Source organism: Miniopterus natalensis, chromosome 20 (assembly GCF_054644295.1).
Source record: "Miniopterus natalensis isolate mMinNat1 chromosome 20, mMinNat1.hap1, whole genome shotgun sequence".
In the NCBI taxonomy this organism is placed as follows: Eukaryota; Metazoa; Chordata; class Mammalia; order Chiroptera; family Miniopteridae; genus Miniopterus; species Miniopterus natalensis.
In genome coordinates, this window is record NC_142100.1 from 15,959,423 (window position 1) to 15,980,334 (window position 20,912).

The following is a 20,912-nucleotide window of genomic DNA, read 5'->3' on the forward strand; positions in this document are numbered from 1 at the left end:
GACTTTGAGTTAAAGGATCTGTCAATCTTAGGTTAAGTTGATGAAAATTGTAAACGTAGATCAAGAGCTAAATTCTCTTTTTAAGCAAAATGATTCCTTCTGAAATCCAGACTGACTATTCCATATAATTTGCTCTGAGAGTGAAAGACTTCTAGAGCCTTTGTAAAGCTCCTTGGTGTTCAGATACTTGTTGTAGAGATACACTCACTGCCTCATAAGGCAGCAGCCCATTTCAAAACTGACAACCTGTGGAGTAAAAAAGTTCCTCCTTATACTGAGCCAAATTGACCTTCAGTAGCTTTCAACAATTTGATCTTAGTTCTACCCTCTGGAGAGATACAAAATAAACCTAATCCCTCTAGTAGACAGCTAATCTCTTTATATGATTCTCTTAAAAGAAACTGTGGTGACTCAGGCTACGATTCTATCAAGGGTATAATAAACACAATGCCTTTCCCCTCCTCCTTTTAGTGGCAGAATAAGCTTACGTGAGTATACTTAGTATGCTGGGAGAGAGAAAACGCTCCTCCATGGCAGGGCCTGGTGTACAGCCCACTTCAAGAACCCAGTCTGTAGCAAGTCGGAAATGGATGAGAGTCTGGCAAAGGGGGATGCTGGACAGGCAGTCTCCCTCAGATTTTCCTCTTATGATAACACAGCCTTCTTTTAGCTAAAGTGCATGTCTGGCCCCAGAGATTCCCCTATTAGCCTTGGTCAAAGATTACATATTTTCAATCCTTTGTGTGCATTAGAATCTGGGGAGTTTTTCATAGGGCCCCATCCCCTGAGATTTTGATTCAGTAGAAATGAAGGAGGCCTTGTAAACTGCATTTTAACAAGCACTCCATGTGCTGATGTTCTTACTGCACTTGGAGAAACATTAATCTAAGTGAAGGAGAAAAGCCGAGCAAAAAAATACCTTGCATTTTGGTTTATTTAACCAGAAAGCTTAACATTTCATTTATTGGTTCTATCCATTTGAATTAACTTATTAAATTCCATGTTACATAAATAACAAAAATAACACTTTAAGTCCTTTATAATTCATTAAGTCTAGCAAAATTCTTCCAGAAAACGGAGGGAACTAGCAACATCATCCACACGTTACAGACTGACGTGTAAACTGAAGGCCTGTTGGGAAGCATTCAACATGGGCCTTACAAAGGGAGTCAGGCTGCTGCATGGCAGCCTCTCTCCCAGTCTCGGGTTGGCCAACAGCTCAGGGCCTAGGGCCAGACATGAAGAACTTTACAAGGAGAGTGCATTTCAGTCCAACACTTAGCTGTTCAGCCTCGTGATTGAAGTTAACACAAAAATCACACCTGGATAAGCACTACCACGTACATCCTATGCAATTCTGTGGGAATTCTAATAAAGCTATAGAGGGATTCCAGCACACAGGTTACAACAAGTTAAAACATTTCACCGTAGTCTAAATACCCGGGGAGTTTAATTATGCAAAGAAAACCCTCTTTCCTTTGAGAACAACAGCTTATTTCTTCACACAATAGCTGCTGTGGTTCTTTTATAAATATGAAGGGTGTCTCATCTCTAAATCAGTTTTGAAGTAATGCTATCCCAAGGCAGCCCTGGTGACCATGTTTCCTTGTGGCAAGGTGAACACATGTACTACCTAGTAATTTACCACTTAGTAAACTGACTAAATACGTTGAACAACAAATTTAGTAAAAGGTTTTGATGATAGAGACTTACTTTCCTACTAAGACACTTCATGTGTCCTGCTGCAAAACAAAATTACTTTAGAGTAAATGTAGCAAAGGCATCTAACTTTCATTTTCTGTCAGGGATGAAGAGTTTCACTGGCTCGCTGACCTTCCTCTTCTTCCTGGTGCTCTCAGAACTTTGCTGACTGTGTGCGATACTCGTTCTTTGAATCTGTGAGAATCACCAGAGAGAGGCACAATTCAGCAAAGATTTTGATGCCTGCAAAGGCATATGCAAGACAGGTAGACCAAGTATTAATCCTTATAGCTGCATAACGGATCCAAACCTGCTTTCCTGTGGGCTGGTTTGGCCCTGCACAGAGGCCCTGCTGCCAGTATCAGAGTCTGGCATTCCAAGTTTCAGGAGCTGAGGTCCCCTGGAGGCAGCCAGTCTCAGGGACAATTTCTTGGCTCTCTTTAGTGAATTCAGCACATCCAACTCTTGAGGGAAGAGTTGTTAAGGTGTGAGGCCAACAAGGAGCAATTAAGGGTCAGGAGAGATCTAGGGCACTGATTGCTTTAGAGGCAAATACAATTTAAGTCCCAATTTCAGTTAGCAGAAACATACAGCCTTATCTTCTCTATCATAGGTTCAGACTAATGAATCAGGAAGGACCATGGCCCTTCTTTCTTCTTGAAAAGAAGTGGATGTTATTGATTAAAGGGAAGTTGATTAATGAGTCATCGTAGGTATCTAATTCTCCATTGGGCTCAGCTTTGGTAAAGATTTTAGAGCTTATTTTTGCTTAACTGAATGAACAACTAGATGTATTGTAATCTGTCAGACAATCTCTGATACCTGGAATTCCAGGAAACACATAGAGGACATTTTTATATTTTCTAGCCACTAGATGGGAGGAAAGGTTTTCCCATGTCCTCTGTTCTTTCTTTGGTAGAAAAATAGAATAGGATAAGTAGTTTTTGTTGTTGTTGTTGTTAATCCTCACCCGAGGATATTTTTTCCATTGAAGGGAGGGAGACAGAGAGAGAGGGACAATTATGTGAGACACATCAGAGAGACACACTGATTGGGTGCCTCCTGCGTGCGCCCTGGCTGTGGCCAGGGATGGAGCCTGCAACTGAGATATGTGCCCCTGACTGGAATCAAACCCGTGACCCTTCAGTCCGAGGGCCGGGCTGTCACGCTAGGGCAAGATAAGTATTTTTAAGAAAGACTTGTCAGAATATTTAGTAGAGGTTTCAACATTATCCTTTTGTTGTTGTTATAGAAACAGGTTGTTATTATTATTATTGATACATTATTACTACAACATACTGGGAATGTCAAAAAACATTTAAGTGCCATTTAGAATCAAAGATTGGGTCTACAAATGGTTAATTTAATCACTCACTTTTAGTTTTAGAAAGCAGTTGAAATTCTGATCTCAGAAACCACAAATTCCCTTCGGCTTAAACTAAGACAATGACTATATAAAACAATAAAACTGAGAAAATAAATAGAGCTGCTCACCAAATAACTGGTTTGCTTAGATATGTAAAAGTTTGAAACGGTCTGCTCTAATGGTCTTTTTAAAGCAACATAAAAATCCAAAGCACCAAAACCAACTTCCTTATTTGTTACAGTGTGACTGTAAGAAAAAAATGCTTAGTAAGACTCACTTTCCTAGAAATATTGCTTGGGGGTTCTTTTCATTCAATGAAATTATCCTTACTTCTATCAAGTCTGGGTACACTGAGAAGAAAAGAAAATGGATATACAAATCCTCAAATGACAAGTTGACCTGATGGTTTAATAGTTTTTTCTCTTTTTCTTCTTTGCTCAAAAGTAAACCAGAATTTTATTACAAGTTTCAGAACTATAATTTTATTGCAGTGTGTTAATGGCAACATTTTAAATAATGTATACAATGTCCAGGAAACCAGTGAGGCCTGGGAACTCTCAATAATTTACAGAAAACTAGTGGGTTCAAAAGCAAATGTATGATCAGTCAGGGGACACTTTCTAACATAGATGAATAAGCTACATGAACTATATAAACCAACAAATTTATCCATACGAAGAAACGTTTTTCAGGTGTATTCCAGGGGACTGAGTTTGCATATTTGATGCCAAAGCCAACCAGGCAAGCAAAGAGCCAGTGATCAGGCAAGCTAGACAGATTACCTGGTGATGTGAGCAACATGGAAGACCATCAAGTGATTTCTAATGAATGTCATATTATATTTTAAACAGATACATTTTAAAGTGTTTCTTGTATACCAACTAACAAGAGGCTACTATGATCCACTTACCAACAGAGCCTCAGTAGAGTATCTGAAAAAAGCCCTAAAGAGACACTTTCTTTCTTTCTTTTTTTAATCCTCACCTGAGGATATTTTTTCCATTGCTTTTCGGAGAGAGTGGAAGGGAGAGAGAGAGAATCATCGATGTGAGAGAGACAGACACAATGATCGGTTGCCTCCCATACACTCCCCAACCAAGGATCAAACCTGTAGCCTAGGTATGTGCCCTGACCAGGAATCAAACTAGCAACCTTTTGGTATACGGGAAAATGCTCCAACCTACTGAGCCACACTGTCCTGGGCCCAATCATATGCTCTTAAATAGAGTTATAAGAGATCAGGGACATGACAGTCTTGGTCACAAATTGCACATAGTAGGGGCTCAATAAATATTTTTCAATGAATGAATGCATCTTCAAAGAGCACTCTGCCAGCAGTGTAGAAAGGTACTGGGGGCATCAAGTGGATGCAGGATGATGAGTCATGCCATTGTAGTAGTCAGGTGATAACTTGGGTGGCAGTGCAGATAGAGAGAAGTCAACAGTGAGAAATATTTAGAAGGTAGAGTCAGAAGGATGGTCAATTGCCTGTGATGATATAAAGGAGAGGCAGGTATGTCAATAATGACTCCCAGTTTCTGGTTTAGCTAACTTCATAGATGGAGATACTGTTCTCTCACGTAAAATACAATGTGTGTTTTGAATCTGTTGAGGTTGGAGTATCCGTGAAACTCCAAGTGGACATATTGAATAGGCTGCTGTATATGAAAGTCTAGAGCTCAGGAGAGAGGTCTGGGTTGGAGATGTAAATCTGAGAGTCATCAGGATATGGAGGCTAATTAATGCCATGGGTGTGGAAGAGTTTGCTTATTGAGAGATCAGAGCGTGAGAAGGGAAAGGGGCCAGGACATAGCCTAAGGAACTCCAACATTTAGAGATTAGGTGGAAGATGAGCCAACAAAGGAGATGAGAAAGAGATAAAAGGAGACTAGCAGATTGTTGTATAAAGAAAGTCAAGGGAAGAGAGTGTTAAGAAGAGGGAGCAGAGAAAATAAAAGAGGTGATGGTGGTGGTCAGTAGTTCCAGGTGTTGCTAAGAGGTCGAGGAAGATGAGAACTGAACTATGTCCACTTGATTTAGCCACTGGAGATTACTAGGTGCAATGGTTTGGTAGGGGCAGAAGTCATCTTGAAGTCAGTTGAAGACAGTGATTAAAATATATTTAAAAACTGAGACAGCTAGTATACAAAGTTTTATAAAAGTCAAGGGGGAATGGCTCTTAGGGTGAGGTGTTATGTATCTAACTCATCTCTGTTAAAAATGTAAATTCAATATGATAGTGCAAGTTAACTTATCAAATGGCTTCCAAGTGGCAGGCTGCTGAAAGCAGGGCCTCACAGGCTTTGGAAAGAAAACAGATATGTTTCCATATAGAAAGAGCAGTCAGGGTACAGTACTTACTTTGCATTAAGAACTATATCTGTGTGGGGAACCAAGGCAGGGAGCAGGGGCAGCCTCAGACAACCAGGAAATATCTTATGGACTTTATGTGTGGGGGGTAAAAGTGCAGTGAGTTTAGCTTACTTCAAAATTATTTGCCAGGTCAAATCTGGCAAAATGGTTTCTCTTTAGAAAACCAGTTCCTTACCAGTACAGATTTATAACCAAGTGTTAAGTATGGAATCTTTGGATTTGGAAGTTTCCAGATCAAGAAATTGTATAGTTCAGAGAGGGTCTGTGCCCCCATAAGTAAGTTGCTATAGCAGTGATGTTAGTTTGAGTCTTTTCCCTTGACGTTTACCTTTTTTGCACAATGAAAGGTAGATCAACAGCAATTATAAAATACATGCTATTAGCATAAATGTAGTTTATGTTAATATGTGATGAATGAGCAGTAAGAAATCAAATGCTTAAAAGAGAACACTTATCTCCAACTCCAGTGGAGCTGCGAGCTCTCTGGTATGTTGGGAAGTGTCTCATGTTTTACTGGGATTAATGATATTTGCCCATTCATTTACATTCTTGATTTTTTGTAGTTTATGACCAGGGTTCTTGACCATGGCTATCTCTATTTAAGGGGTAAATATGTATTCACCTTAGAGTCATAACCACATATTTCCATTAATCTTCAAAAATTATTATTATATCAATTCTTCCTCTATATTTTCTAAGGCATCATATGGCTTTAAAAGTTCTATAATCAATTCATTTATTCAACAAATGTTTTTGAGCACCTTCTCTGTGCCAGACACTGCGCTAATAAACACTATAGACACTAAGCTGATTAAGACACACTCACGTCCTCAAAGAGGGCCTGGTGGGAGAAACAAACTGGCTGCAGATGAAATGAGAGAGTCTCGTATAGGGTAAAGCAAAGGTTCCAAAAAGATCTTATCAGTTCTTCCTGGGGAGACCTGGCAAGGCTTCAAAGGAGTTGTGAAGCTTGAACTAGGTAGTGCAAGATGAGCAGACATTCACCAGGCAAGTGGCATTAGGGACTGAGGTTGCAGACAGAACATTCCAGACAAAAGGAGCACAGGTACAGGGATATAAAGCAAAATATCTCTGGAGAATTGGAACTAGTTCAGTGGGACTAACAGGAAGGGCACTGTCATTCTCTGAAGTTTGGGCTTTGTACTGTAATGGGGTGCCACCGAAGGGTTCTAAGAGCATGTTTGTTTTTGAAAGGTCCCTATGGCAGCGGTGTGAGAATGGGCTGGAGAGGCTGAGACAAGAAACATTTCTGAGCAGAACAAGAGCAGCAGTGAGGTTAGAGAGGAGAGGATTAATAAGGCAGGGGGCTGAGAAGAGACAGAACGAACGCCTGAACACAAAGCCTAATATGACTTGATCATTAACTGGAATGGGAACAGGGATGGCAAAGGAAAGAAAGGAGTAAAAAGTGACAAAAATTTCTCACTTTTCTGGAAATGTCATTGGCCCAGATGGGAAACAAAGAAAACTGAGAGGGTGGGTGATACGAACATATTGGGGAGGGTAGGGAGAAAATATTTGACTCTGTTTTAAGATTTTGAATTGGAGGTGAGACATCCAAATAAAGATGTCCACCATGGCATTGACTATTTGTCCTGGAACTCAGGATGGAGGAAACTGCATCAAGAGCACATATAGAAAGATGAATTCACTTTGGACAAGAGATGTGATATTACTTGAGGTCTGGAAAGGAGAAGATAAAAGTGAATATAAATATAAGTATATCTTTAAATATGGGGGCCAGAAATAGAATGATTCATACTTGATGACCTTAATTACTTCTATGAAGTAGAGTTTAGGTTATTAGCTTAGAAAGAGAAGGAATTGGTCTTGGATGATGCTTAAGACACTTATGTGGTGAAATTATGGACAATGGAAAAGGGAGTCAATAATAGACTTTTGAAATTAATGTTAACTGTTGCTTAAGATCCAGATAGCTTTAAGTAATAATACCTTCAAAATTAAAATTTAAATTTGACATAGTAAAATTTTTGTTGTTTTTACAAACATTTGAATGCTTACAACAGATCATACACTGTGCTAAGAACGTCACAAATGCTATCTCACTTAGTCTTCACAATAACAGTGAAGGAAGGAAGGAGGTTTTATTCCTCTCTTATAGATGTGGAAACTGAAGCTCAGAAAAGTGAAATAATTTGTCCAGTTCACATATTTATTAAGTGGAAGTCTTGAACCCAGACCTCCTGATTTGAAATGTAGTGTTCCTCATAATTTACCCCTTCAACCCAAAGAGGAAAACAATGATAGGAAATTACAGGTGAGGCCATCAGAACTCTATGAAGGGTTCATTAGCTTTTATCTGGGGTTGACCCTTTTGGGGCATAACCTACTGGGACCTCAAACTAAACACAACCAAGGCCAAGTTCATTTTTTTCCCTTTGTAACCAATTTTTCCTCTGACTTTTCAATTTGTGTTAATCACCATTTCCCAGTAATCAAAGGTCAAAAACATAGTCACTTTAGATTCCTCTCTCATCCCCTAATGCCTACACAGAGTTCTTAAATGAGTAAATGGAATAGCACAGATAGAGCACCTGGTACAACATCACACACATACAAGTCATTCAGTGACTGATGACTGTTACCATTCCGACTGCCTCAGGTATTCCATATTCCAGCCAAACTGGATTGTTGTGGTAAACTGAAAAATGGGGCACCATTTTTCAATGTGACCACCAAAACAGACTGGGGTGATGTAGCCACAAGCCAAGGAATGCCAGCAGCCACCTGAAGCTGGAAGAGGCAAAGAACAGAATCTTCCCTAAAGCCTTCCCTAGAGGGAGTATGGCTCTGCCTACACCTCGACTGCAGCCTGGGGACATAGACTTTGGACTTCCAGCCTCTGGTGAGAGGATACATTTCTGGTGTTTTAAGCCATTGAATATTTGGTACTTTGTTACAGAAGCCCTAGGAAACTAATACAGTTACATTCCCCAAACACACCTCATTCCTTTCTCTCTTCATTTCCTCCACAGTTCAGAAAACAAAAATATCTTATTACTTGCTAATTTTAAATGTTTAATAATTCCTTCAAGATCAATCTCTAAAAGACTTTAATCCACAAAGCCTTTTCTGCTCCTTTAATCATATATGAACTTGCTTTCTTGAGCAAATTCCCACAGCACATTTTTGTAATTGACAGCATAAATATTTTTAAACAATTTGTCCTTTACCTGGGACTTAGTTTTAAGTTCTTTAGGGATTCATTTGTATTTAATATTATGGTCTTTAGACTCTCTATAATGCCTTACACAGTGTCTTTCACACAGTAGGTATCAATAATTATTTTACTACCTACTTTTACCGTCTACAAAAGAGTTCAATTACACAGTTATTCATATATCCTAAAGTTGCACTGTCTATTATGGTAGCCATTAGCCACATGTAACCATGTAAATTTAAATTAATCAAAATTAAATACAATTTAAAATTCAGTTCCTCAGTTGCATTAATCACATTTCAAGTGTTCAATAGCCACATGTAAGTGTTCAACTCAAGTGTTCAATATTAGATATCACAGATATAGAATATTTTCATCATCATAGAAAGTTCAGTTGGACAGAAATGCTTTATGGCAGCAATCTGGGTATAATCCAAGTAAACATAAAGTTTCTTAGGGACCATAGTGATAATGGAAATATAGAAACTTAGAAATACTTTTTTCTCAAAATGAAAACTTGTTATTATAAAAATGTCCATTTTCCTAAGATTATTTTATCAAGTCAATGCAATCCAAATCAAAATTCCAATAATATGTCTGTTGAAACTTTAAAGTTGACTCTAATAGTCACCTAGAAGAGAAAATGTACAGGAAAATCTTAAAAACACAGAAAGAAAAAAAAGAACTATGAGGGAGGAAGAGTTGCTCTTTCAGATAACAAATTATAATATAAAGCTACAGTAATTAAAGCATGATAGCAGTAAGACAAATAGACATATGGATCAGTGAAACAGAATAGCAGTCTAAAAACAAATCTATGTATCTATGGGTTTTTAATTTATGATAAAAGTGGCATTAAAATTAGCAGGGAAAAGGCAGACAATTCAAGTGGTACCAACACAATGGGAAAATGTTCTCACACTGGGAAAAAAACAAAATCCCAGCTAGTTTAAGGAGCTAGATGTAAAAAGCAAATATATAAACATATTAGAAGAAAATATAGACAAAATTTATTTATAACTTTAGCACTGAGAAGACCTTCTTAGCAAGATATAAAATGATAAAACCATGGAAAGACAGCCCATGTTTCTAAGTTGGAAGACTTAATATTAAGATGTCAGTACTATCCAAAGCAATCTATAGATTCAATATAATTCCTGTCAAAATCCTAATGACATTTTTCTTGCAAAAATAGAAAAATACATTTTAAAGTTCATATAGAAGCTCAAGGGACCCTGAAATTCCAAAACAATCTTGAAAAATAACAAAATTAGAGGCCTTACCCTTCCTAATTTCTTCCTGATTTACTACAAAGCAATAGTAAACAAAACATGTGGTACTGGCATAAAGACAGGCATATAGATTAAGGGATAGAACAAAGAGCCCAGAAATAAACCCTCACTTATATGGTCAAATGACAAGGGTGTCAAGAACACTCAATGGGGAAATGAAAGTCTTTTCAGCAAATAGTGTTAGGAAACTGGCTATCCACATGCAAAAGAATGAAGTTGGACCCTTACACCACATGTGAAAACTAACTCAAAATGGATCAAAGGCCTAAACATAAGAGCCAAAACTATAAAACTCATAGAAGAAAGCATAGGGGAAAGTTTTATGACATAGGATTTGGCAAGGATTTCTTAGATGGAACACTAAAAACACAAGCAACAGAAGAAAAAACAGATAACTTGGACTTAATCAAAGTTAAAAACTTTTGTGCATCAAAGGACACTACCAAGACGTTGAATAGACAACCCATGGAGTAAGATGAAATATTTGCAAATCATATATCTGATAAGAGACTAATATCCATAATACATAAAGAACTCCTACAAATCAACAACAAAAAACAGCCTGATTAAAAGCTGGGCAAAGGACTTGAATAGGCATTTCTTTAAAGAAGGTATACAAATGGCCGAAAAGCAAATGAAAAGATTGTCAACATCACTAATCATTAGGGAAATGCAAATAAATTAAAAAAACATGAGATATCACTTCACACCCATTAGGATGGCTTTTTTTTTTTTAATATTAGGGATGGCCCCGCTGGGCGTAGCTCAGCGGTTGAGTGTCGACCTGGGATCCAGGCGATCAGGGTTCGATTCCCGGTCAGGGCACATGTCCGGGCTGCGGGCTTGATCAATGACCTCTCATCATTGATGCTTCTATCTCTCTCTCCCTCTCCTTTCCTCTCTCTGAAATCAATAAAGATATATTTTTTAAAAATATATTGGGGATGTGAAGAAATCAAAATCCTTGTGCATTGCTGGTAGGAATGTAAAATGGAACAGCTGCTATGGAAAACAGTATGGCAGCTCCTTATAAAATTAAAAACAGAATTACCATATGATCTAGCAATTCTACTTCTAGGTATATACCCAAAAGAAATGAAATCAGGAACTTGAACAGATATTTATACACCTATGTTAACAGCAGTATAATTCACAATAGTCAAAAGGTGGAAGCAACCCAAATGTCCATCAATGGATGAGTGGATAAACAAACTGTGGTATATGCATACAATGGAATATTATTTGGTCTTAAAAAGAAAGGAAATTCTGACACATGCTACAACATGGATGACCCTTGAGGACATTATAAGTGAAATCAGCCAAGCACAAAAGGACAACTATTGTATGATTTCATTTATATGAGGTACTTGGAATAGTCAAATTCATAGAGACAGAAAGTAGAAGGGTGGTTGTCCAGGGCTAGGGGGACAGATGGGGAGTTGGTGTTTAATGGGTATGGAGTTTCAGTTTGAGGAAATAAAAAAAGTTCTGGAGATGGATGGTGGTAATGGTTGCACAACAATGTGAATGTACTTACTGCCACCAAACTGTACACTTAAAAATAGTTAAAATTCCCTGGCGGTGTGGCTCAGAATGGTTACAGCATCGGCCAGCACACCAAAATGTCGAGGGTTCAATTCCCAGTCAAGGGCACGTACCTGGGTTGGGGGTTTGCTCCCTGCCCCCAGTCGGGGTGCATGCAGGAGGCAACTAGTCGATGTGTCTCTCTCACATCAATGCTTCTCTCTCTCTCTCCCTCTCTCTCTCTTTGTCTCTCTCCCACTCCCTCCCTCCCTTACACTCTCTGAAAAGCAATGGAAAAAATATCCTCAGATGAAGATTAAAAAAAAAAAAAAAGTTAAAATGATAAAGTTTATGTTTTGTATATTTTACTACAATAAAAAAGTAAAAATAAAAGTGGCACACAATAAAAAAGGTATTTCCCGTAGTGGTACAGTCTTTGAACAGAGCACTCTGGACAATCTACAAAACTTCAAATGTACATATCTTCAGACCCCTAAGCATCTACTCCAGAGAAATGTTCCCATATGCACACAAAGAGTCATGTTCAAGGACATCCCCTGAAGTAATATTCCTAAGGAAAAGCAAAAACAACTTAAATGTTCCAGTAATAGCAGAAAATTGAAATAAACCAGAGTACTTTACTACTAAAGAATACTATGCAGTAGTTTAAAAGAATGAGGTTGATATAAATATACTGACAAGGAAAAATCTCCAAGATATATGTTAAGTGAAAAAAGCAAGTTTCAGAAGACAGTATTGTCATATTTATCTTTTAAAATGTCCACAATCAAATATCTGCACATATGTAAGTGTATATATGTATATACATTATATATATGCACATATAATATATAGTGTTGTCCAATAGGAATACAATGTAAGACACAATTACAAGCCACACATATAATTTTAAATTTTCTTGTAGATATATTTTTAAAAGGGAAAAGAAACAAATAAAATTAAAATTTAAAAAAATATATCTTTATTGATTTCAGAGAGAGGAAAAGAGAGAGGAAGACAGAAACATCAATGATGAGAGAGTCACTGAATGGCTGCCTCCTGCACACCACCTACTGGGGACTGAGCCTGCAACCCGGGCATGTGACCTGACCAGGAATTGAACCTCAATCTCCTGGATTCTAAGTCAATGCTCAACCACTTAGCCATGCTGGCTGGGCTAAAGTTAAATTTTAATAATTGTTCTTATTTAATCCAATATATAAAAAGATTATCATTTCAATATGTAGTCAATATAAAAATTATTGAGATAGTTTATATTCTCTTTTTCCTTACTACATCTTCACAATCCAGTGTATATTTTACACTTACAGCATATCTCAACTCAAATTAGCCACATTTCAAGTTCTAAATAGCCACATGTAGCTAGTGGTTACCATATTGGACAGCACATCTTATATGCATGTGTGTGTGTGTGTGTGTGTGTGTGTGTGTGTATGTGTGTTAAATACAAAGATATAAAATATCTTTATTGGTAATTTTTAAATTGTGAAAATGTAGTCATGTGTAATTTGTATAATTAAAGTTAAAATTAAAAATATAAAGTTCCACATTAATTTGCTTATTAATTCTATTAAAATTGTCTTTTATTACTTAATATGCTTATAATCAACATACTTAACATACTACTTCAACTCTTTGTTTTCCTTTATTTCAATGTGATGAAAACTTTATTGTGAAACTATTTTTATTTGTAAACTGAAAAGGTAACAAATGAACATAAAAACACCTTAATGTTTATTTGGCTTACCTTTCACAATTATAAAATATTAAAAAATATTATTACATACTTTTCAATAGAAAAATGCCAGTTACTTTCCTAGTTTCAAATGCCTGAGTAATTAACTATTAATTCTGTGGTAGCTAAAAGTAGGCATATGAAACACATAAAAACACACTCAAGCACATACTTGAAGTAATTATAAAAATGAAAAAGTTTTTTCTTGGTTTGTGGCATGTAGGAGGAAACCTGCAGGCAATGACATGATGATGTTATTAGATGTACTAAATTTGACATAAGTTTGCTGATTCTTCAAAAAAGAGATGAACAGATAATAGATTCAGAATTGGAAATGTGATACCCTGCTTCTCATAGACTTGCTATGTAGGTCAATTGCTTTAATCTGAGTCTCCATAAAGTGCTTAGCAGGTGTTGAAAGGAACATAGTATAACTGTAAGTACAGAAATGACTATAGAGATAGGTGCCATAAAATATACAGAAAAAGACCACTCTGGTATGAGACTGCCTGAGATGGAAGAGCTCTATCCGTGTGATATCCAAACCTCAGGTCATAACCTCCTACTCTCGCTGACAGGAAGAAGAGGGCAAAGTAGATGACACTTAGGAACTCTGGCATCCTCTGAATAGTTCTTCCATACAAGGTGGGAGCAGAGTAGCAAAGATACACTCGCTAAGAAGTCAGAGTTTCATTTTAAATTGGCCTTAAGTTCATTTGTAGAAAAAAAGACAAAAGAAAACAAAGTCCTTAAGAGAAGTAGTTGGGTGTTTAGAGTGAGGATAAGCTTTACATGAGGAGCAGATACTTAAACTTAATTTTTATTACTTTCCCAGCAAACTGAAACATTTTCAGTTTCTAAAACAAAATGAAAATAATCACACCTCTCTTTCTGATCTACTTTTATTTTTAATATATTTGAATCATTTCCTATCATTAACAGAATTTTCTATCGCATCAATTTAGTTTATGTCTAGTTATTTAACTGCCTGCTTCCGTTTAATTTCAATTATTTATACAGTCACATAGTATGAAATTCAAAAGGTAAAATAAAGGTACAGTGAGACCTTCCCTACCACCCCAGAGCCACTCGATCCCCCTCAGAAAGCAACCACTATTACCAGTTTCTTATACATCCTTGTAGAAACTGTGTTTTCTGTTTTCATTTTGAAATCAACTATACCACTAAGGAACTTAAGCTGCTATAAAATTCATAGTACCATTCTCTTCAAATTGTTTTACTAAAGCTGGAGCAGGCCTGGCCACACTAAGAATAAATGGGGAGGTAGAGGGTTTTGACCAAGTAACACTCCCATTTGCAGGGTCACTCCTGATCTCATTCTATGGAGGTGGGCTTTCTTCCCATTGCCTCCAGTTACCTTCCCCATCTAGAGACCACATATTTTCCTCAGGACTAAAGGAAATAAAAGAAAATCAGAGTGGAAGGGTCAAAGAGGAGGGTCAGGAAAGCAGAGATTCAAGTTACCATGGGTACCATGCTAAGTGCTGTGGTGGCGATGGGAGCAGCAGGATGTCACAGTAGGGATGGGCAGCAGAGTGTTTCAAGGAGTAAGAACACAGATGTGTAAACAACAAACTCAAACCAACATTTAACACAGGAATGTAGGAATGCAGAGGAAGAAGGAGAATGGGGGAGGGACTTCATAAATAAGCCCAGGGCTGGTTGAACATGTCTGACGAGCTTCTTCTCAAACTGCACACGTTTTCCCTGACTCATGAAAACCTAGAGCTGGGAGAATGCCAGACCAGTGTGCTGAAGCTCAAGTAGGGAAGTCTTTTGGAACCAATATGGAGAGGGAAAACTAAGAAATTTGCACACACACAAAAACATAAGGAAAATAATAAAAGTCCTGCTGCAGGTCACAATCAGTTTTCAGTTGTGAATCAGAGAAAAAACATGAGCATTTTCAAAAGCTTTTCTAATTAGTTAAAATCAGGGCTGCCAGGCATTGCGCACCTCCAAGGGACGCCACTCGCATTGTTGTCTATGTTCTAGGTATCCCTGGAATTGTGTGGTCTACAATCAATACAACCATGCCTGGTAACGCTGCTAGGGCAAACATCAGTTTTTTGACTACCACTTTCTAAATTTCCCCATCATTAAACTTTTACTTGGGATACAGGCTATTCCTTTTGGCTAATATTTCCTATGACAAGAAAAAACAAACATTTAGAATGTTATGAATATATTTTCTTAAAAACTCAAGGTTGTTGAGTATAAACTGCAGTGTAGCTATGCTACAGAATATGACTAGATTATATACCTAAAGTATGACATACTGTACGTATTTTCCAAACTATAAAGATTTTCCATGATGGGGTAGGGCTGCTCAGTTTCAAATTAAACACTATTTATTTAGAAGTGTAGGGCTATTTCAGATCAGGCTGGGCCAGAGAGCAGAGTAGACTAGAATTATTGTTGCAGGGCATCTGGCACGTTTCACTCTGAGGCTTTCAGAATTTAATGATTAAAAGTTGAAAGTTTCTCCTTGTTTTAGAAGATTTTTTTCTGGTTCCCCCCCTCACACCACTGCCCCTCCACCACCACCACCAGTATCTCTTTTCACTGCCATTATCTAATTCAGTAATGTACAGACATCCCCTGATTTGGACAACTGCAAGACAGTTGACATAAAAGAATTTAAAAATGAAACATGAAACCGATTTTGTGAGTGTTTAAAATTATGTCACTGTAGCTTGTAATTCTTGGTTCTAATAATTCTGATTAAGAAGTATCTAACCCAGTGAAATCAAGAAATATTTGTCATCATTAGATATGGCTGTGTTTTGTTCTCTTCTCTGCTTTGCATTAATTATTGAGTCTACAAGAACCAATCTTTTAAGGTTTTTTTTGTATGTGTGGGCATTGAGCTAATTCCTGGTGGTTTTCAGAATTTACCCACATTTTCCCTTTTTGTGGAAATATTTACACTGGGGATTTCCACTAAGGGAATTAAAGTTAATTGAGCTCTTTTTCTTTTTTTGGATTATAGCAGCTGAGGCCATATTTCTTAGTATCTTTTTTTCCCTCTTGCCCTATGCACGAGACTTAATCTAAACGGTTCTCATGAAATATTACATACTTAAAATAAGATCATGTATTTGAAAATGTTTGGCACAATATATGGTACATGTTAATCACCCAATACAAATTGAATATGTGGTTATTCTAAGTGTGCCCTGAGCTGGCATGGAGAATTTTTTTTAAAGTCTAATTTATCTTGGGTTATAAGAAGTATAAGGGAGCCCTGGCCAGGTTGCTCAGTATAAGGGAGCTCAGTTGGTTGGAGCATTATCCTGTACACCAAAAGGTTTCAGGTTCGATTCCCAGTCAGGGCACATACTCGGGTTGCAGGTTTGATCCCCAGTTGGGGCGAGTTTGGGCGGCACAATCCATGTTTCTCTCTCTCCCTCTCTCTCTCTTCCTCCCTCTAAAATCAATAAACACATATCCTCAGGTGAGGATTAAAAAAAAGAATTATAAGGGATCTCTGAGTAATAAGTGAGATTACATATTCAGTAACAAAGTCTTTCACTTCAAACTTCAGCTACAAATTTCTAGTGCTCCTATAAATGCAACAGTGGAAGATGAACTATATATGCTTGAAAATGCTTAACTTAAAATGAATAAAGAGAGCGTGTGACCTAGAGAAATTGAAAATTGAAATGCATACAAACTGAGACATCCTCTCAAATCCCACCCAAGAAGCAATAAGCTTGAAAAATTATTCATCTGTGTGTTTTTTCATGGTATAGTGTAAAGACTGAGAACTAGGGGGCTGGGTTCCACCACTGACTTGCAAGTTTCCATCACAGTAAAAAAAAGGGAGGGGGAGAATATTTGCCGTGTACCAAACAGCAATGCTTTGAGGATTAATGACATAATGTCTGTAAAGAGGTTGGAGCTCCTTGGAAAAAAGACACTACATAAATATAAAGTAGTATTAATATTTAGGCTTAGTCCACAATGTGAGACCTGCTTTCTTTGGCTCATGAGGTCATCAGCAGTTTTGTAAAGTGTGCTCAAACACCCACAGAGAAGCGTTGTTAGCTGCCTCGTAAGTGGACTGTAAAGCTAATCTGACCCACCTGGTTGGAGCCGTCATGGAGTCTATGTTCCCTTTCCATGGTCTCCAAGAGGGTACAGACAGAGAGTGCTCAACTCCCTAAAAGAATGAGACATGGCCAAGAGAGCACTTCAATAGCATTTAGGACTTCCCAGGAATGCAGTGGGAGTTTGGGAATGTTTTGGCTTAGAATTAAACAAAAGTCCAGTCATATCGCATCTTGATTTAGAAGAAAGACTAAATTTGCCTTTCTCAAAGAAAATTTGAAGTAAGACTAGGAATGAGAAAGATACTTCTTGGAATGGTTAGTTTATATCTTTAAAGGATTTGAAGGCAAACTTGAGCATTTTTGCCCTGGGAAAGTTGTAGTCTCAGGGGTTGTAGTCTCTCTGATGGCAACATCCTGATTCCTCATCAGTAATTCAATCTGTGAAATGGTTATCAAGGGTGATCTTGCAAAGGTTTTCGTTCTAAAGTTTCAAAGAACAATTAATTCAATGTGGACATTACCTTGCAAAGTCTTGTGGTATAACTGAATGACAACAATGTTAATATTTGCATTTCTCAGTTTTAAAAGATAAAATTAATTTTGATCCAAGGGTCTCAGTCATCAGAAACCACCATATTCAAAATGTAAGATTCATAAACCTATAATCATTAGCACTTAATAGTGATTCTGAGGCTGTGTCTAAATACTAAAGTATTTGAACAACAGATAGAAAAAATGTGAGGAATCTTTTATCTGGATGTTTTGTTTCTACATTGATCTAGGTTGGGTTCTTTCAGATATGATTTGGCTTCTTGACCAATTACAATGCTATTTCAGACTGACTGATGTGCTTTTTTAGGGGAAAGGGAACAGAAATGTTATAGCCTTCTCGACTTGTAGTCAAATCTATGCTAACTAGAAAGTCTTTGCTAAATAAAATATTGACCTTAGTTCTTCCTCTTCCCATCCCTTGATGAACAGCTTAGTCCTAATGCCAGTGTTGGGTGTGACAGAGCAAGTTAGGCATCCACATGGAGGGGTGTGAGAGCCTGAGCAGGGTGAGAAGGGCGCCCATAAGAAGAATAGGCCTGGCATGAGGAATCAAAGGCTGAATGAACTGAGGAGTACTTCACAAGTATTGACCCACAGTAGAGTGTCAGATGGGAAGAGGTCCAGGGAAGGAGAGTCAGAGCCCTAGAGGGGTGAGATGGATATCTATACGTGAGGGGAGAAGGTGGCAAGGATGGGAGTTTGGTTACATTTGAGGGGACTGATAAAATAAATATTTTACGTATAATGGGAGCCAGGTTTCTCACTGGTGGAGAAATTACAAAGTGAGAAAACTAGAATAATTTCTATAGTATTGACTCAGAATTGTCAATATATGTGTGAACTCATGACTTCTATTATATAGAGACATACAGATGTATATGTGTGTCTGCATGTATGTGTGTGGGGAGTTGCTTATACATATATTCTGTAGCTCTCTCTACTGAAAGAGTCCACATCTAGGTGACTAAAAGGTACCACTAAAAAATCAGGGGACCTTGGAGAAATGGCTGACTCCAGAACTGGGACAGGGAAAATGCAGGATGAGCCTGGAACAGCTTATTGTGCCAGAATGTAAGAAAGTGGGACATGTCAAACAAACACAACTTGAAGGGGTTCCCACTAGTAAAATCTCAGACAGTGAGAGCATCAAAATAAATAATAGTAATGAATAAAATAGGCACCCAGAGTCTATACTGATTTAAATAAATAATGAATAAATGGGAAGTTTCATAAGAAACAGGATAATTTACATAGTTTCAAAGTATTTCCCTACAAACTACTTATTTATTACAAAGGGGAAAAAAGTAACTTTAAAGTAGAGAAGACTGGCAGAAACTACCTTAATCAAGTGACCAAAATAAGCATCATCAGTAATGGACAGATCAAAATCATGTGCCACTTGACAGGAAGCAATGAATATGAGTACACGGCACCACTTCTGTGGTATTCTTGAAAAAGATGCATACCCTGAATTTAATCATGAGGAAACATCAGACAGGCCCAAATTGAAGGACCTCCTACAAAATAACTGGCCCATTCTATATATACATGTCAAGTCATGAAAATCAAAGAAAGATTGAGGAACTATTCCAAACAAAAGGAGGCTAAAGAAATTTAACAAGTAAATGCAGCATGTGCTCTAACCTGGATGCTATAATGGACATTATTGGGACAATTGGAAAACCTTGAATGGAATCTGAGGGTTAGATGGTAGTAATGTATCAAATTAATTTCCTGGAGGGAGATTAAAGATGGCAGTGGACTGAGTGGAAGCTACACTGACACTCTCCCCAGACCAAACTAGAATTACAACTAAAATATAGAAAAACCATCCTGAATAATCAATTGCAACCGTAGGCGAGCTGGAGAGCACCCTCTTAACCAAGGAGGAAAAGTGGAGACCCCATAGAAACTGGTAGGAAGTGTGGAGGCCTGAGAGGGCTGGCCAGGCTCCCACAGGCAGCGGCTGAAGGTCCAGAGGGATATCTCAGCTGTAGGGGGTTCCCACTGAGGACTCTGAGTACTAAATCCCAGGCCAGTCAAGAGCACCAGAATGGTGCCCACAGAACATCTGGCTGTGAAAAGCAGCCAGGTTTCTGTCTGCCAGGAAGAGACAGCTGGAAAAGCAGGCACCCTCTTAAAGAGCCAACATACAAAGTTTCATGTGCAGCTACTCACCTTGGGCTCCAGCAACGGGAGGGCAGATTGAACTGGAGCTGTGTGAGGAGAATCAAGGGTTGTGGGCTCTTGAAATAGAGCTCAGAGGCCACCCCTCTGGATTCCTGTGCCGCGTCATTCCCCCATACTGCAGAGGACACCTTTCTTAGGCAGACATTTTGCTGCTTTTGCCTTGGGGGGGGGGGGGGGGGAAGAAATTGCCCCACCCTGCTGGAAAACCTCTCACCCTACCCTAAGGAGTTTCTAAAGCCTAAGACTCCTTAAGAGACTAACAATCAGCTGCCCCCCTGTGGAGTTTCTACAGCCTGAGGCTCATTAAGAGAATCAGATTAATCAGCCTGCAGGCAGAGGCAGATCTCAGAATACTTTGAGTCTCTGCCTGATCTGGTTCTGGACCCAGGCCTGGGAAAAGCAGACTTTGGTGTGCATCTTGGTCCTGTCCAATTGTACCCAGCCCTAGCAGAGGAGACCTCAAGACGAGGGTTGTTGATAGCTACAAATAGGGTACTCAGGGCCAGTCACAAACTGCATCTGACATTGGCCTGCACCAGAGACCCTCCAAAAAGACTGAGAGTCCTAGCAGATCTACCTAATACATAGAAACCCAAACAGGCAGACAAAAGGAGGAGACAAAAAAATCAAGCCTCAAATGAAACTGAAGACACTGATTCTGTTCAAACCTATCTAGTGATTATTCTGAAATGTATCCATGTGTAAATGAGGTATTAATAAACTTAACTTATTCTAGAAATAGAAAAAGGCCAGAGAAGTTGGAGGTGGAGTGAGAGGAAATTGGTAGGAGCTAGGGTCAGTGCCTTGTCCTAGAGTAGATCAGGCATGGCCTTGAAGGCCATGGAAAGTAAAGTGTCATGAGCAGATTTATATCTTTAAA

At 38.2% G+C, this 20,912-nt stretch overlaps 1 protein-coding gene across 1 annotated transcript in view; it reads right to left on the reverse strand.

Moving 5' to 3' along the window:
- Positions 1-916: 916 nt before the first annotated feature.
- Positions 917-20,912, reverse strand: part of HORMAD2 (HORMA domain containing 2) — a 62,572-nt gene continuing 42,576 nt past the window's right edge. Inside the window, exon 11 of the mRNA XM_016198578.2 lies at positions 917-1,896. Within this exon, the coding sequence (XP_016054064.2) occupies positions 1,792-1,896 (105 nt within the window). The 3' untranslated portion in view covers positions 917-1,791. The remainder of the gene's footprint in view (positions 1,897-20,912) is intronic.